Source organism: Amblyomma maculatum, chromosome 1 (assembly GCF_055883805.1).
Source record: "Amblyomma maculatum isolate TAMU_Amacu chromosome 1, ASM5588380v1, whole genome shotgun sequence".
In the NCBI taxonomy this organism is placed as follows: Eukaryota; Metazoa; Arthropoda; class Arachnida; order Ixodida; family Ixodidae; genus Amblyomma; species Amblyomma maculatum.
In genome coordinates, this window is record NC_139344.1 from 392,367,389 (window position 1) to 392,381,564 (window position 14,176).

The 14,176-nt window shown below is 44.7% G+C and overlaps 1 protein-coding gene across 1 annotated transcript in view; it reads right to left on the reverse strand.

Moving 5' to 3' along the window:
* Window positions 1-14,165, reverse strand: part of LOC146208549 (structural maintenance of chromosomes flexible hinge domain-containing protein 1-like) — a 142,057-nt gene extending 127,892 nt beyond the window's left edge. The window contains exons 1-4 of the mRNA XM_084594722.1: window positions 13,793-14,165; window positions 13,101-13,176; window positions 12,349-12,425; window positions 9,718-9,799 (exon numbers count right to left, since the gene is read on the reverse strand). Of these exons, the coding sequence (XP_084450848.1) occupies window positions 9,718-9,799; window positions 12,349-12,425; window positions 13,101-13,176; window positions 13,793-13,912 (355 nt within the window). The 5' untranslated portion in view covers window positions 13,913-14,165. The remainder of the gene's footprint in view (window positions 1-9,717; window positions 9,800-12,348; window positions 12,426-13,100; window positions 13,177-13,792) is intronic.
* Between the last annotated feature and the right edge of the window lie 11 nt (window positions 14,166-14,176).

Genomic DNA, 14,176 nt, shown 5'->3' on the forward strand with positions numbered 1-14,176 from the left:
ATGTGCCTAACCAAGATTTATGCAAGGCATAAAAATCCTGTCACTGTCAGCTACCATTCAGCTATCAGCAGTGAAAATGAACATAAAAAAAATAAATCAAGGGCCCAGTGCAAGCCTATACTTAAGTTTTCTGCTATGTTTTCAGTGCGAATGTACTTATAGCCTAAACTCCGTTTCATACATCAAGTGCAACACTGCCAAAGCTACAGCTCTTGTTTGCGCTATCCGCATCGGCGATGAAAAATAGTGCCAGCTCTTGACGAGAGAAAATAATAGTTATATTGTCTGCAAGCTTAATACATCTTACATTTGCTATGCAACTTCATAAATAGCACCTTTTTTAGAGAGAAAAGATCGGATTCGGTGAATTTGTATGTTTTTTATGTCGTTTTTGTTCGTGTCGCGTTTTCGCTGCCCCACAACCTTGCCAGCTGTGCCACTAGATGGCGCTGGCTGTACCCCCCAGCGCTGCGCATCTCTTTTTGAGAAAATGGTTCTTCGGTACGAATTTTTTTCTGTGAGATCCGCACTGCGAAGATGTTTAGGCATGCGAAGCAAGTTATTGCAAATGTGTATGCTCGGAATAGAGTCCGTTTCCGCAGGAACCACTCGGCCACAAAACGAGCGCGTAGTCATATGCCTCCTTTTTTTTTTTCTTGCGGACTACTTGCGTAGCTTTCGCTGCGTTGCACCTGATGTATGAAACGAAGTATAGTATGATGTACATCGCTCATTTCCAGATTCTGTTGTCTGTCTTCCTAACTAAGTGTGGCTATATAAACAATCAAGCCTAGCTTTGCTATATGCGTGTTCCATATTTACCTGTTCAGGTTGAGAAAAATTCTATGCAGAAAAAAGTAGCCATTACAAGCAACCTTGTGGTCAGTGTTTGAGCCTAGATAGTTCAGCAGTTTGTGCAGGATAATTTAATACAACCAGGGCAGATAGATATGGAACATGTGATACTCAGCTGTGACTTGCTATAGGTAACCATGACTACCATGAGCAAGGTTGAAACTAATTATAGTATATCTAACATTAATTAGGTGCGTGAAGCATAAGTTAGGAAATGAAGTCTGAACGCACATGGTGTAATTCTGCTTTCGTAAACCTAATTAAGTCTAAATGTTTCTAAGGTCACGTTACAGTAACAAAGACTAAATGCAACACTAAATGCACACCGCGAAATGCTTCTCTTGGTTGGGTCACTTGCATAATTATTTGCGCTAAAATATGACACGCAGATGGCTTACAACCATCTAGAGTTTTCAATGCTAAGTTTGGATGATATGCTTGCCTTTGTGGAATACATATAAATCTCCTGTGCCATTGTAACGGGTGCATGTAATTAGGGGAGGGCGAACACACCAGCCCCCACTGCCTTCCACACTCCTGTGGCAACAATGCCCCTTCTCTCTTTCCCCTTGCATAGCCGCAAAAACCTTTCCATAGCACAGGAGGAGTGCGCCTCTTGTGATTGATTACCTCTGGCCAGCTGGAGTGCATATGTATGGTTCAAACTTTCTGCCGAAGAGAACGCCGCCATCACTAAATTGCCCGGCCATCGTACGCACTGACCATTGCGAGCCGTGTGTGCAAAGCCACGCGTACACTTTCTTTTCACCTGTGCTTCACCCTTTTGGTGGTTTTCTTTGACCCCCATATATCGCTTGCTCCGGCAGTTGTTTTTGAGTGTTCCTTGCTGCTGTGTATTTGGGCTATAGACCTCCTTCATGTTTGCAAACAAACAAGACGATCGAGGTGGCGCTGCTCTCGTCAGCGATCCCACGGTAGGCAAAAAGCACGACCGCGGCCGCGGCACTGTGGCTAAGCTTGCCAAGGCCGTGTTATTGTGATCTGTAGGCGCTTTCTTGGCAGACGAAATGACCATGTGCTAGTATTTCGTGAGCCTCAGCGGTGAGGACAAATATGATACATTGAAACGTACACGGCATGCAGCGTACGCACCCGCACGCCGTACTGATGGAGATTGGGTTCAAGGCGCCCAAGAGAAGGGTTGCTGCCAGCCAGAGAAAATGACCGACGTTGACATCTATTTGCTGTTTTCTCCCAGAAAATTAGGCCCGGAACGTATAGAGAATTACAAAGCTTCAGATGCTTACAACTACATTGAGTCGAGTAAGCTGACGGTGATTTTTCTCGCCATAAATAGCGCGCGCAAACAGCGTACGAAATAGTCCGCTCGAAGCATCATTGCGTTATCGGATGATTCTTCACACCGAGCAGCAAATGAGCGTTCTTGATAAGCACGAAGCACCTCGCTAGCGTCAAGTGGCTGTATGGTTAGGATGATTTAGGTCAGCACGGCAACAGTAGTCTTGACACCGCACGGATTTGCGTACCAATTCGTTTAAATCACAAAGCGGCGCTTCTTTTATATCTGCTCTGTTCGTGGGCGGCTGTCGTCGTTAATGCTAGCAATTTTATCCCGGGTAGTCATGCTTAAAGCTTCCATTACCATTACGAGCTGCAGCGGCCGCTGTGGTTCCGTGGGTTCCGGCAAAATCGTCCCAGGAAAAAATGGTCCCGGAAAAAATGGCCCCAGATAAAACGTCCCCAAACAGATGGAATCAAACGTACTGCAAAGTCGAGCTTTCGCCTTGCCTGGTGCTTGGCTTATCAGCGATGAATAGCGCTCATTCTAATCAACTTTTACTGTTCTTATCTTACATCTGCGTTTGTGATTTTAGCTTGAACATTATTTATATCTTGAACTCCGCCGTTTTATTTATTTATTTTTTTTTCACGTTTTGTAGTTCTGTTTACTAAAGGCGTAGACTGAGTTTCCTCGTGTCTATAGCCGCAGTAATGTATGCTACAGTGATTCTTTCTACCCGTCCGCTTGAAATTTGCAAAACATGGTACTGATGCCTTGCGTTTACAAAAAAAAAAAAAATCATTATGGCGCCGAAATTTGAGCGGTCGAGGACAAGCACGTCTCTCGAATGTGTAATATTACCCGGGTGATTAGACCTATAATAAAGAGAGATATTTCCCAGCTTGGAAACTGACAACTTATGCACTGCATAATACTCGCTGGATTTTATATAGTGGTGGGGTTCTTTTTTTTTTTTTTTCGCAATGCTTTCTCGCCAAGCCTTCTCCAGTTCCTGTAAATGTGTAAAGCACCCAGATGACCCAGTGCCCCGACAATGGTTATATCTATTCTAAAAAAAAAAGGCATCCAATAAGATGTTCAGTTTTTTGCGAAGTGAGTTCCGGGCAGATTTTCAGTCAATTTCCTCGGTGACATTTTTTCCTAGGGGCCGCTTCCTGGGGGGACCTTTCTGCACGTTTTTTCCGGGGCTGTATATTCCACGGACCTTCTTTTTGTGGGCTGTATCTTCTGGGGACCTCTTTTCTGGGGTCGTTTTTACTTTCACCCGTGGTTCCGTAGTTAAGGCGGCCCAGTTCGGTCTCGGCCACTGTGGCCGCGTTAATGTAGGATAAGCCCTCCCAACTCGCATTCGCAATCAACCGCTGTGAATACAAATAAAAGCACTCAGCATAAATAAAAAAATGCAGCTCCAACCCAACTGATTAGTAGCTGCCAACGTGAAGTGGGAATGTTCATCAGGAAGTAGATTAACATAATTTGACGTGAACGCGGCCAAGGTTATGCAGCATATATATACCACGGATCGAGGAGTGCAGCACTGATCTCTCACGTAGCAGCTCACTGCGCATACATACAATTACCAAAGTAAAAAAAAAAAAAAAAAACGGGCTTGAGGAACAGTTTACATAGGTAAAACATCTATGCATGCTCCAACAAAGAAACAGGCCTACGCATTACAACATATATATGACAGCCTCGCCTACATATGTTACCTGCGCACCCGCACCCGCGCCCGCACCGGCACTAAAACAGTACCAAGATCCCATCACGCGTCGTAAGAAGGCCGAACCCGAGTTATTCGCGACCTTTAATCCGGTGGACCGCTCTGGCGTAAAGGTGAATAAGCTCCAGCTTAGCCGTGACGAAGTGTTTGCCGCATATTTGATGAGCAGGCATCGGTAGCCAGCCCTGGCGCTTCACCGCGGCGGCCCACCACTGTTTACAGCGACCATTGTAGGGCAAGAAACCTGTGCAAGCTTACTAAACTTCCTCTAGTGTGCCTTTCAGCACATGTCATAGCGACGCGATAAGTCGGCATGGTGCTCTGCATTTCCCGGCAGCAGCAAGCCATCGCGTAATCACGGTAGGCAAATCAACAGAAGTGTTGTTTTGCCTACCAGGCGAAAGTCACTAACGACGACAGCGCCACCGCATTTTCGTGACGTAGCCGGAGTGAAGGAGGTCTATAAACTCTTTCAGGCACGGTGGCCAGCGTTCACGGTGGTCAGCGTTGCTGACCGCCATTAAAGTTTTTTTTGTAGCCACTTGGTGTTCATGGTAAAAATTAAATGCTGACTTTTTATTTCTTTAGTGTTCTCTGAGCACCCGCCAGATGGCGGGAGGTGTCTGTAAAGTTGTTAGTGCTGTGAAAAACGTGCCTTTGTACCCGCCATATCAATTCTCACATGGTGGTCAGTGTACCACCATGCATGAATGGCGTTATAGGTAGGTCTATATTTTATCATCCAAATTCAACATGAATGTAAATTTCATGTTCAAACCTGTCTTTCAGATGCTAAATATGAGGATATTCCATTTCCAGGATATTCCGCTGTATATTCAGAGATAAACACAGTGATGAAGGTGTGCCATAAAGAGACCCTTCCAGCATGGTGGTCAGCAGCACTGACCACCTCATATGTTCTAAAGAGCAATACGCAATTTTTTTCTACTTTCTGCAATATTGTTTTTGTGATCATTTTTTACCACTTGTGCAATAAAATTGAAAATTTAATGAAAAATAAATGTCTGCATTTGAAAGAGATAAACACTGTTTCGAGCATACAACTCATGTTTGTCTGCTCTGGCCCAAACCCACCGTCATGGCGATTTATCGCACCACGGGTTGGGAAGTCACATCTCTGACTGTGGACCTGACACACTGGTGCTAGAACACAACTACAATGTAATCCAGTTAGTATAATGATATCATATTTAACTTATAACGATCAAATTCTTGGGATTTACCAATTTTCCCATTGTCCCTATGTAAAAATAAACCATAGAGTATAATGATCAATAACAGCTGCATATTGGATACAATGATAGCATTCTGGCTGCCTGGAAGATGTTTATACCACGAAAATTTGTCTAAATGTTTGATGTGCCTGTCGACACGCAAACGGTGCGGCCGTATCACTATCACCCGATTGGGGGGCACGATAGCTCTAGAGACGAAACAGCAGATTCATCGGGATTTCCTGCAGGGATTCAAGGTTGGAAGCCTCGCGAAAAACAATTATTTTAACGATCATCAAGGCTGGGAGTCTCCTGCAGTTCATCCAGTCGCTGATCAGTTTCGTGCATGCACAAACGACTGCCACCAGCGTACACACTACTGAAAGTGATGCTCGCAGCGACTGTCAAGATTCAGCTGCCGCTGAAGCGAGCGTGAATTTCTGATTTGTTTAAACAACGTAAAATATTTTATAGCTATTTATGTATTCTGTAATAAAGTGTTCCCGATGATTCAAGCTCTAATTCACTCATTGCTGGTAAGCAGGCAAGCCTACGTGCATGAGAAAAATGTGGGTGTGTTCTTTAGTTTGTCTTTTTTTTTTTTTAGCAGGTTCAGATATAACGATAATCTGTTACAACGATTGGCTTTTCCAACTCACAGTATTGTTTCAAGTGGACTGCACTGTATCACATCCGTCTCGCCGCCCTTTGAGAGTCAATGTAAGAATAATTCCCGTACAACGAACTATAAATCAGCGTCGCCTGCCCTATACAGACTATACGGAGTTCAAAAAAGTTCTGACTGAACCACGCAAATACTATCGGGGACTCTGTGAACCACACAAACCTAAGCGTATAACTAAGTATCAGCCAGTAGCCTCGGACCATACTTGTCGATGTGAACGCTGGACTTTACTTCTTTCAGTGTGCTAAAAAAATAAGGTGATAATTCGTTTACATTGTGCCGCTAGTCCAAAATCAGCAGATGTGCAGTCCAGAGACTTTTGACCATGATAGTACATTGCTTAAATGTAATAGCATTAGAAAACTGCTACAGTAGAATCTCGGTGATACGAAATTCAAAGGGAGACGAAAATTTTCGAATCACCCGAAATTTCGTATCACCAAAAAACGAGCAAAATTCGTTTTCGAGCCTTCCAACAGGTATGAAATATTTATTTTCGTTGAAAGAAATCGCGTATATCTTTCTGCACCTTTTTTTCCGCGAGATCTGATAACAGAGAGTTTTGAAAACTGAAAAATTGTGCCACTGTCTTCTCCCGCACAGACTCTGAGGTCACGGCGCGCCGCAGAACATCGATGGCGTGCATCGTTTCTGCTGCCGTCGGCGGTGGGTCATCAATGCTTTGGTCGTCGTCATCTTTGTCACTGCATGGAGTGCCAGGCTATGATGACGCTTCCTCCGCAATATCTTCAACCGTGCGGAGACCAAAGGTGGCGAGGTCGTCGTCCGCGGTGACGAAATCGTCGACGCAACAGTCGACGTCAAGTTGATTCCAGACATCGATGGGAATCGGGTCTGGCACTTGCGAGGCAGTAGCCACAGCGGATTTGAAAACCCCACTCTTCGCGAAACAATTGGCGATGGTCGTAGGAACGACGCAATCCCAGGCAATTGCAAGAAAATGCACAGCGTCCAAAAGAGTGATCTGGAGATTCGCATCCTTCCTTTCAATCTTCGCGAGGAGGCGGCGCACCAACAAAGCTTTAAAATGGTGCTTAACATTCCTTATAATCCCAGCATCCAGTGGTTCCAAATGACTTGTTGCGTTCGGGGGCAGGAACACCACCTTAACACTCTGTAGTGTCATTTGTTTTGGATGGGCGGTGCACTGGTCCAGCAGCAAAACTATTTTTCTGTTGTGGCAAGACATCTTGCGGTCGAGGTACGTGACGAATTACATAAACAAAGAAGACGTCATCCATGCTTTTTTGTTCGCCTTGTAGACGCAGGGCAATCGACCGGCTGCCTTAAAGCATCGGGGCTTTTGATATTTGCCAATGACTGTCAGTGGCATCTTTTCCGATCCGTCGGCGTTGCAACAAAACAAAACTGTAATGCGCTGTTTGCTCTTTTGTACACCCCGGCAGGCATCGCCTTTAAAGCACAAACTTTTTTCGGGCTGGAGATTGTAAAACAGCCCTGCTTCATCTATATTAAAAACATCACGTGCCTCATATCCCGCTATGTAAGACGGCAGTGTGGTTGTCATCCAGTCTTCCACGGCGGAGGCATCAACCTTTTTTCCTTCGCCGCAAACAGTCTTGTATGAAAGATTATGACGCACCTTGAACCGGTGAATCCATCCACCGGAGGCCTGAAAGTCATCGATTCCAAGTGTGAGTGCGATGTCCGCTGCCTTCTCACGAAGCACTTTTCCGTCGATGTTGACGCCGGCCGCCGTGACCTCTCTGAACCACGTTAGAAGAACCTCTTCCAACTTCACATGGTGGGCAGTTTTGGCTTCATTAGAATTCATCGCGAAGTGCTGCACACTCTGCATAATTTGGTCGCGCTGACCAACGATCGTTGACAACGTTGACAGCGGCAGGCCTAGCTCCTTGGCCACGTCAGTGCGCCTTTTCGTGGGCTCTTTGTCCACCTTATTTAAAATTTCCGATTTGTCTTTAAAGGTCAGCGCCTTTCTCCTCCGTAACATTGCAGTATGATGTATCTTTTCGCGTTGCCGAGATGATCACAAAACGACGCGCTATCAACGCGTTGTCAGCCTCAACAAACGAGAAAACGAAGCAACGTGTTGCCGCTGCAGCGGAGACTCCGGAAAGCAGAAGAGCGTGGCCTGCGGGGCGGCGGAGAAATGTGGAGAGGGCCGCAAGGCCGTGCGCACAACACCAATAGCAGAAAGCAACAACGAGATAAAAAAAAAAATGCGGGGGGGGGGGGGGGGGCGGGAGGGGGGGCAAGATATCGCCGCCTTCTTCGCTGCTGCCGCGGGTTGCCAAGCCGGTTTTTTCCCACTGTATTTTTTTTTCTTCTTTCGCGCGCGTGTGCGTGATCCGTGCTATCAGTGCTGCGCACGCTTTTCTCGCTGTGAGTGTGTGCGTGGGCCTCAACCGGTCGTGATACCAAAGTTCGTATCACCCGTAGCGAAAAGAAAAAAGTGTTCGGAACATCCGGTTTTTTGCCCACTGAACGCAATGCAATTCGGCCGGGGAATTTTATGAATTCGTATCACACCGAATTTCGTATCAGCCGAGTTCGTATCACCGAGATTCTACTGTATTAGCTTCCTGGAAAGTAGTCACTTTTACTATTGACATTGTAATTGCACTTTTTTTTGCGCGAGACTGAATTCCACGTAACCCCCCCACCTCTCGAGCAGATTGCACAAAATCGAAACCATGGAAAAGATGGCGCCCGCAATCAACTGCGGACACTTTTTCCTGGCATATTTTTGTCGTTTTTGATAAGCAGACTGCAATATGATTAATTAACGACTGAGAATTTACAGTTCAGCACAGCAGAGAAATCCCCTGTCGACTTTACGGAGAGCGCGGCAAAAACGTACGCTGCAAACAGGTTCAGTTCCGGTTCACTGATCATACACGACAGAAAGACATGTCACCACTGTTCGTGCATGATAGCATCAATTTGACAGCAACGCCGTACTCACTACCACATCAGCAAATTTTTATCGCCACGGAGCGCTTAGCTAGCATCGCGTTTCACCGACTGCAACGAGAGAAGGCCACATTAAACATGTCGTCGAGCTGTTCGGCTGCAGCATCTTAGCTTTGACCGCAAACCCTGCCCGACACCTCATTTCTGCAGTCAATGCTGTCTGTTGATGCTTATTTTGCATTTTATTTCCAAAGGTGTCTCTGTTGGGGTGCCGTGACGAACCCTACCATTGTCCGAAGCCTCAGTAGACAATGTTGTCGTTAGGCCTAGCCTGGCAGAACTTCTAGATTACTAGATGCAGAAGACAAAATATCCTTAGCCCTTACATTGTCAATAAGTGATTATTTTTTTTGTTTCGCTGACTATGTGATGCGGAACTTTCGACGTCTGCATCGTTGCGAGGTGGACCAACGAGGCACCTCTTGCATGTGACCCAGCACTGACTACACTGCCGAGAAGTGCATCAGCCAATCAGGTAACACATTTCAGTCAATTGAATTGACTAGAGAATACCAGCGCACGTTGCGACTTCCTGGCGCACTTTTCCTCCACAACCAGTAAGCATAAACGTGCAGTAGTGCTGCAAAATTGAAGGCTGCTCTTTCGGTTGATTTACGTCTCCTGCTCGTCATACATCCGAAATACTGACTCTGGAAATCAAAAATTTCATACAACAGCAGAAAAACTGCTGTTTATTTCACAAATCCTATATCTGAAGGCTCTTTCATTTTCGCAATTTTTCTCGCACCAAAGAGCCACTTCCCCCCTCAATTATGTCATACTATTTGTTCCCTTTGTGACGTCACATGCAAACATGACCTTCAATGTTGGCAAAACTTCTCCAAATGTACCCCATAAAAGAAGAACCCCCATGTCCACTGTAAATTGTAAATGCCTAAAAGCAAAAACATGCTGTGTTATGAATAGCAGAGAAATACACATTCATAAAACTCACGCAATGGGTTCTGGCCTTCAGATGCATAGTACTCATACATGCCAGACTTGATGATTGTGTCATAGTGGGGCAAGTATTCCACCTGTGGGTACAAGAAAGTATAAGTTCAGTGCTGTTTTAAAGAACAGTACATTCTATACTCACGTAAAAACAGATCCCCCACCTTTACAACAAGGAAACAAAATTTCTAAAACTGTTTTACAAAGAAAACGCAGAGCTGCAAGCAGTAATACTAGTGTACCAGCAGCTAAAATTCTTTACTACCCCAAAAATTATAATGTACCTCCATCACGCTAAGCTGAGCCCACATTGTCAATGGTAGCCAGGTACCAGCCCAAACTACATACAAATGTACAGAACTAGCCAGGCTGTATACATACAATAAGTTGAAAGAACATTCGGAAATTTCAAAATGTTTTTTGTGAAGTTACGCTAGAGTACACAAACAAAGCCACAGAGGCAACTTCAGCCTAGTGACGCCCTTTGGTTTTCGGAACTGAGACCATTTTTGCAACAAACAGACTTCCTTCTTTAGGCCTAAGAGAGGCAGAATCATCACTAGAAATAAAAGAATAAAAAAAATTTGAAACTCAAGACTCTCACTGTAGGCGAGATGAGAGCAAATTAATGCCTAATGTGCCATTTATGAACATACTGAAAACCCCAATAATGCCGACAAGTTAACTCCAAAGTGAGGCAGACTGTACCGGGAAAAAAAAATGAGTAACGGATGTTAAGCACGGGAAATAGTGAATGTAACATGAAGATCCAAAATACCATTTTTTGACTGCGTTCTTGACTCACTGCAGCTTTGACAGCACTGCAAGGACCTGTTAAGAGCCCTGTATACATGGACTCGACAGCACCGGGTTGAGTCAGCGAGGTCACCATTACTCGACCCGGTTGGTGTCTACATGAACTCGCTTTCTAGCGAGTAAGTATCGCAGCGGCGCGTAGCGTCGAGATTCGAAGTTATTGTGCAAGTTTTCTACTCGTATTTGATTCTGCTGCCAATTACTATCGAAAGCTTCGATTATTATTTTTTATCATTGATGAGGGCTAAAAAGCATTCAACTTTCAGTGAAGCTCATCACCGCTCCGGAGGCTTTTTGATTCCAGAGTTCGCCATAGCTCGACTCCCCGACTCGACAGCGTCTGCACGAGTTTAGACAAGCGGGTCAAGTGAGTTAACCTACCCCCTGTAAGCGAGTTAATGCGACCTGCTCCGCGCCTATTTTACTTGACCCGATTGCGTATACATGAACCCAACGACTGGTTTTTTACTCGACGAGCTTAGTCGACCCGACTCGTATCGAGTCCATGTATACAGGGCTAAGACCGAGTAAGATGAACTACACTTTTTCCCTGTTTTGACTCACAGCGTGGTCCACTCGTGTATATATTTCTCCTTCACACAGCCACTTAAAGTAGCACCTGCTTTCACTAGCAACTTCAGAGGAGCTAAGAATAACTTCTCTCAAGGAGGCAGGAGTACTACACGGTTCACTTCAAACGGTTCACTTCAAGACACTTTTTATTTGTACAAAAACTAGTCATGTAGAAAAGAGGCTTCCTGCCTTCTTCTAAAGCTTCTCTGTGAGTCTCATCTCGTCTACAGATGTGGACAGCACCACTTGATGCCTATGTCGGAGATAGTGCGTATGGCAATGTAGATCTGTCAGGTCATGGCATCTTATTGGTGTTTAAATGCCACTATAATAAAGGAATTGCTGATGCAATCCACAAAGCAAATGCCACCATAAGCATATGTGTTCAACAACACTAACCTCTCCATAACCCATTCACACATACAAGCGTTGGCGAGTAACTGAAAGTCTTGTGTCGCACTTATGTGGTGTAAAATTAGTGCACACAAGAGCGAATGAGTAAAAGTGAATGAGTGAGCGAGCCAGAATAAGTGCATTCAAAGTTGGACCTGCAGATCTTGTCATCTGCTTAATACTTGGCTTCTCATTTTCATGTCTAAAACTGAAAGCGGGTGCACAAAAAAGAAGGGGGGGGGGGGGGGGAGAAAAGCAGTATAGGCCTTTCTTGCAACAAAAAGAATCGAATGAGACGGCCTCAGTCTTCAGGAAAACCTCAATGTGCTGAACAAAAAGCTGCCAAATGAAGCCCATTTTGTATGCAACTAAATGTGAAAACAACCAGTATAAATCACACAGTAAGGCATTAAGAACTGCTTGAAGCACATAATATATGCATGAGCAGAACCAAGAAAAAAATGGGGATGCAGTTAAACATAAACATTCTTTTCTTCCACTAATGCACTCCAATTGAAGGCACGTTAATTATAGTTTTAAGCACACATTGCTATCTATGACAACATGCTAATGCCTGCACATACACCGCAACACATGAACAGATTGCACAAAATCAGGCAAAGCTACAACCTACTAATGGTTTGCATCAACATCATGAAGACCATCATGTTTCAGACCACAAGCACAACAGAAACCAGCGCATTTTCTCATCCACTTGTTACCACCTGCTTCGACCTGCCCCATGGAAGCTCAATTGTTATCTTAATGTCATGTGTAACTCAAATCAAATCATAAGAGGGATGAAATGACTGTTAGACAAAACAATTATTTCAGGTTGCCATAACCTCACCTTCTGATACGTCTGGCCTGTAAGCTCCTGGTCGATATTCTTGAGCACATAGAGAGTTTCACCTCCCTCCAACTTTTCTGCGAAAGTCAACATGGAACATTTCTTCGGTTAGCATAATGCCTATCAAGAATGGTCAATGTGTTGCAGACGACATTCCCTGTCTGAGTAATCATGCATGTAATTTCGTTTTCAAAGACAATCAGTGTTTTGCACTGAAATAACACATCAAAGGAAAATGTTACAAGGACTCAGATATTGACACAGGCAAGTGTGCAGACTATTAGAGCACCCAGGTAGAAATGAGTACTTCGTGACTTACAATATAATGACGAAGTCCTTTAACGAATGCAATGAATATTTATTCAATTTGCATGATTTTTCTTAACTACTAGGCTCCAGTTCAATGTAAACAGAATAGCATAGGGGTTCCCAGCTTCAACAGCCAACCATTTCACTCCATACTTGTAACGAAAACGATTTCTGGAGATGCAGCTACAAGATGACATCAGCAAACATACTGGTGCTTGCCTCATGCACACATATGAAAAATTTTCATTATATAGTGAGTGGCATGCCAGCTGGCAGCTCATAAACACAGTTTTTCTACGCACATAAATTATAAGGCGTAATCATTTTTGCTCCTATTCATCGCTCGAAAGTCATATGAAAACTGTGTTTATGTTGTGCCTACTGTCACTCGTTTACCGACAATGAACTCTGTCATGCAACGATCCGGCTACACTCGTTCTTACCAAACGTGGCCTTGTTAACCTCCTCCCTGTTTGTTGTGCAGATAACAAACGGCTCGCCCGAGGTGATCCCATAGTGCTGCACAAATGAAGGCGTGTTAATTGGTGCGTGACCACTGTAATTGCAATCAGCCATGACCACTATCAAAAGGCATAAGTAGTACCCTACAACACGACAGTAAGGTGAATATACGAGATATTTGCTTGCGAGTAGCAAGATGATGTGAGTGTGAAGAAACAAGATCGAATCTCACGCATGCGATCATCGACGTAGGCCCGCCACATGCAAGAGCGTGCAATGAATGCATTCACGGAGTTTACTATCAATAATAATAAGATCCTCACACCACTAATTAATGAAGTTCTCCGCGCAAAATTACTTGCAGCAGATGCTGTAATAGCAGTACTAGCACTTATAAGACGATGAAAAGACAAGCGCTGTTTTTCACGGCGCACACAAGCTATCAGCTCTGCGCGGTAAGCCTATCACCACACGCTGCTTTTGTCTAATAGAGACATTACTATGCTATAAAGACTACAGTTCTTTGATCGCTGCATTACAACCTACCGCAACAAGCCGTTAAACTAACATGCCACAACTTTTATTTGACAATAACACGAACACGCCATGCATCGACGGCTTGTCGGTTGAAGCAATAACGAGCGGCAAAATTTCAGACAACGAATATGCCTACCTTCACGATTCGTGTCCTCAGGTCCGGGTAGTCGTCCTTTGGCCCCACGCTAATCACAGACGCCGGTGTATTGCTTTTCCGACGGTCGTAAACAAAAAACTGTTTATTCGCTGCGGCCATATTGTTTTCTGCAACTACTGTCGAAGCCGAAGGAAATCCCGGTAGCGACGCGCGCCAGCTAAAAGCCCTAATTCATTCCGACGCACAGCATGCAGATCTCGGCCCCATTATCGAACGCTTCAGCACGCCCAAAGAGCTTCTTCCACGGTGGAATATTGTGCTAAAGGAGGTAAAAACGCATTAATCAAGCAAGCGCCATCTACCACTTAACGATACGTATTCACGCGCAGCCATCATGCAGTTGAGGTAGCGGCGGCGTCATTT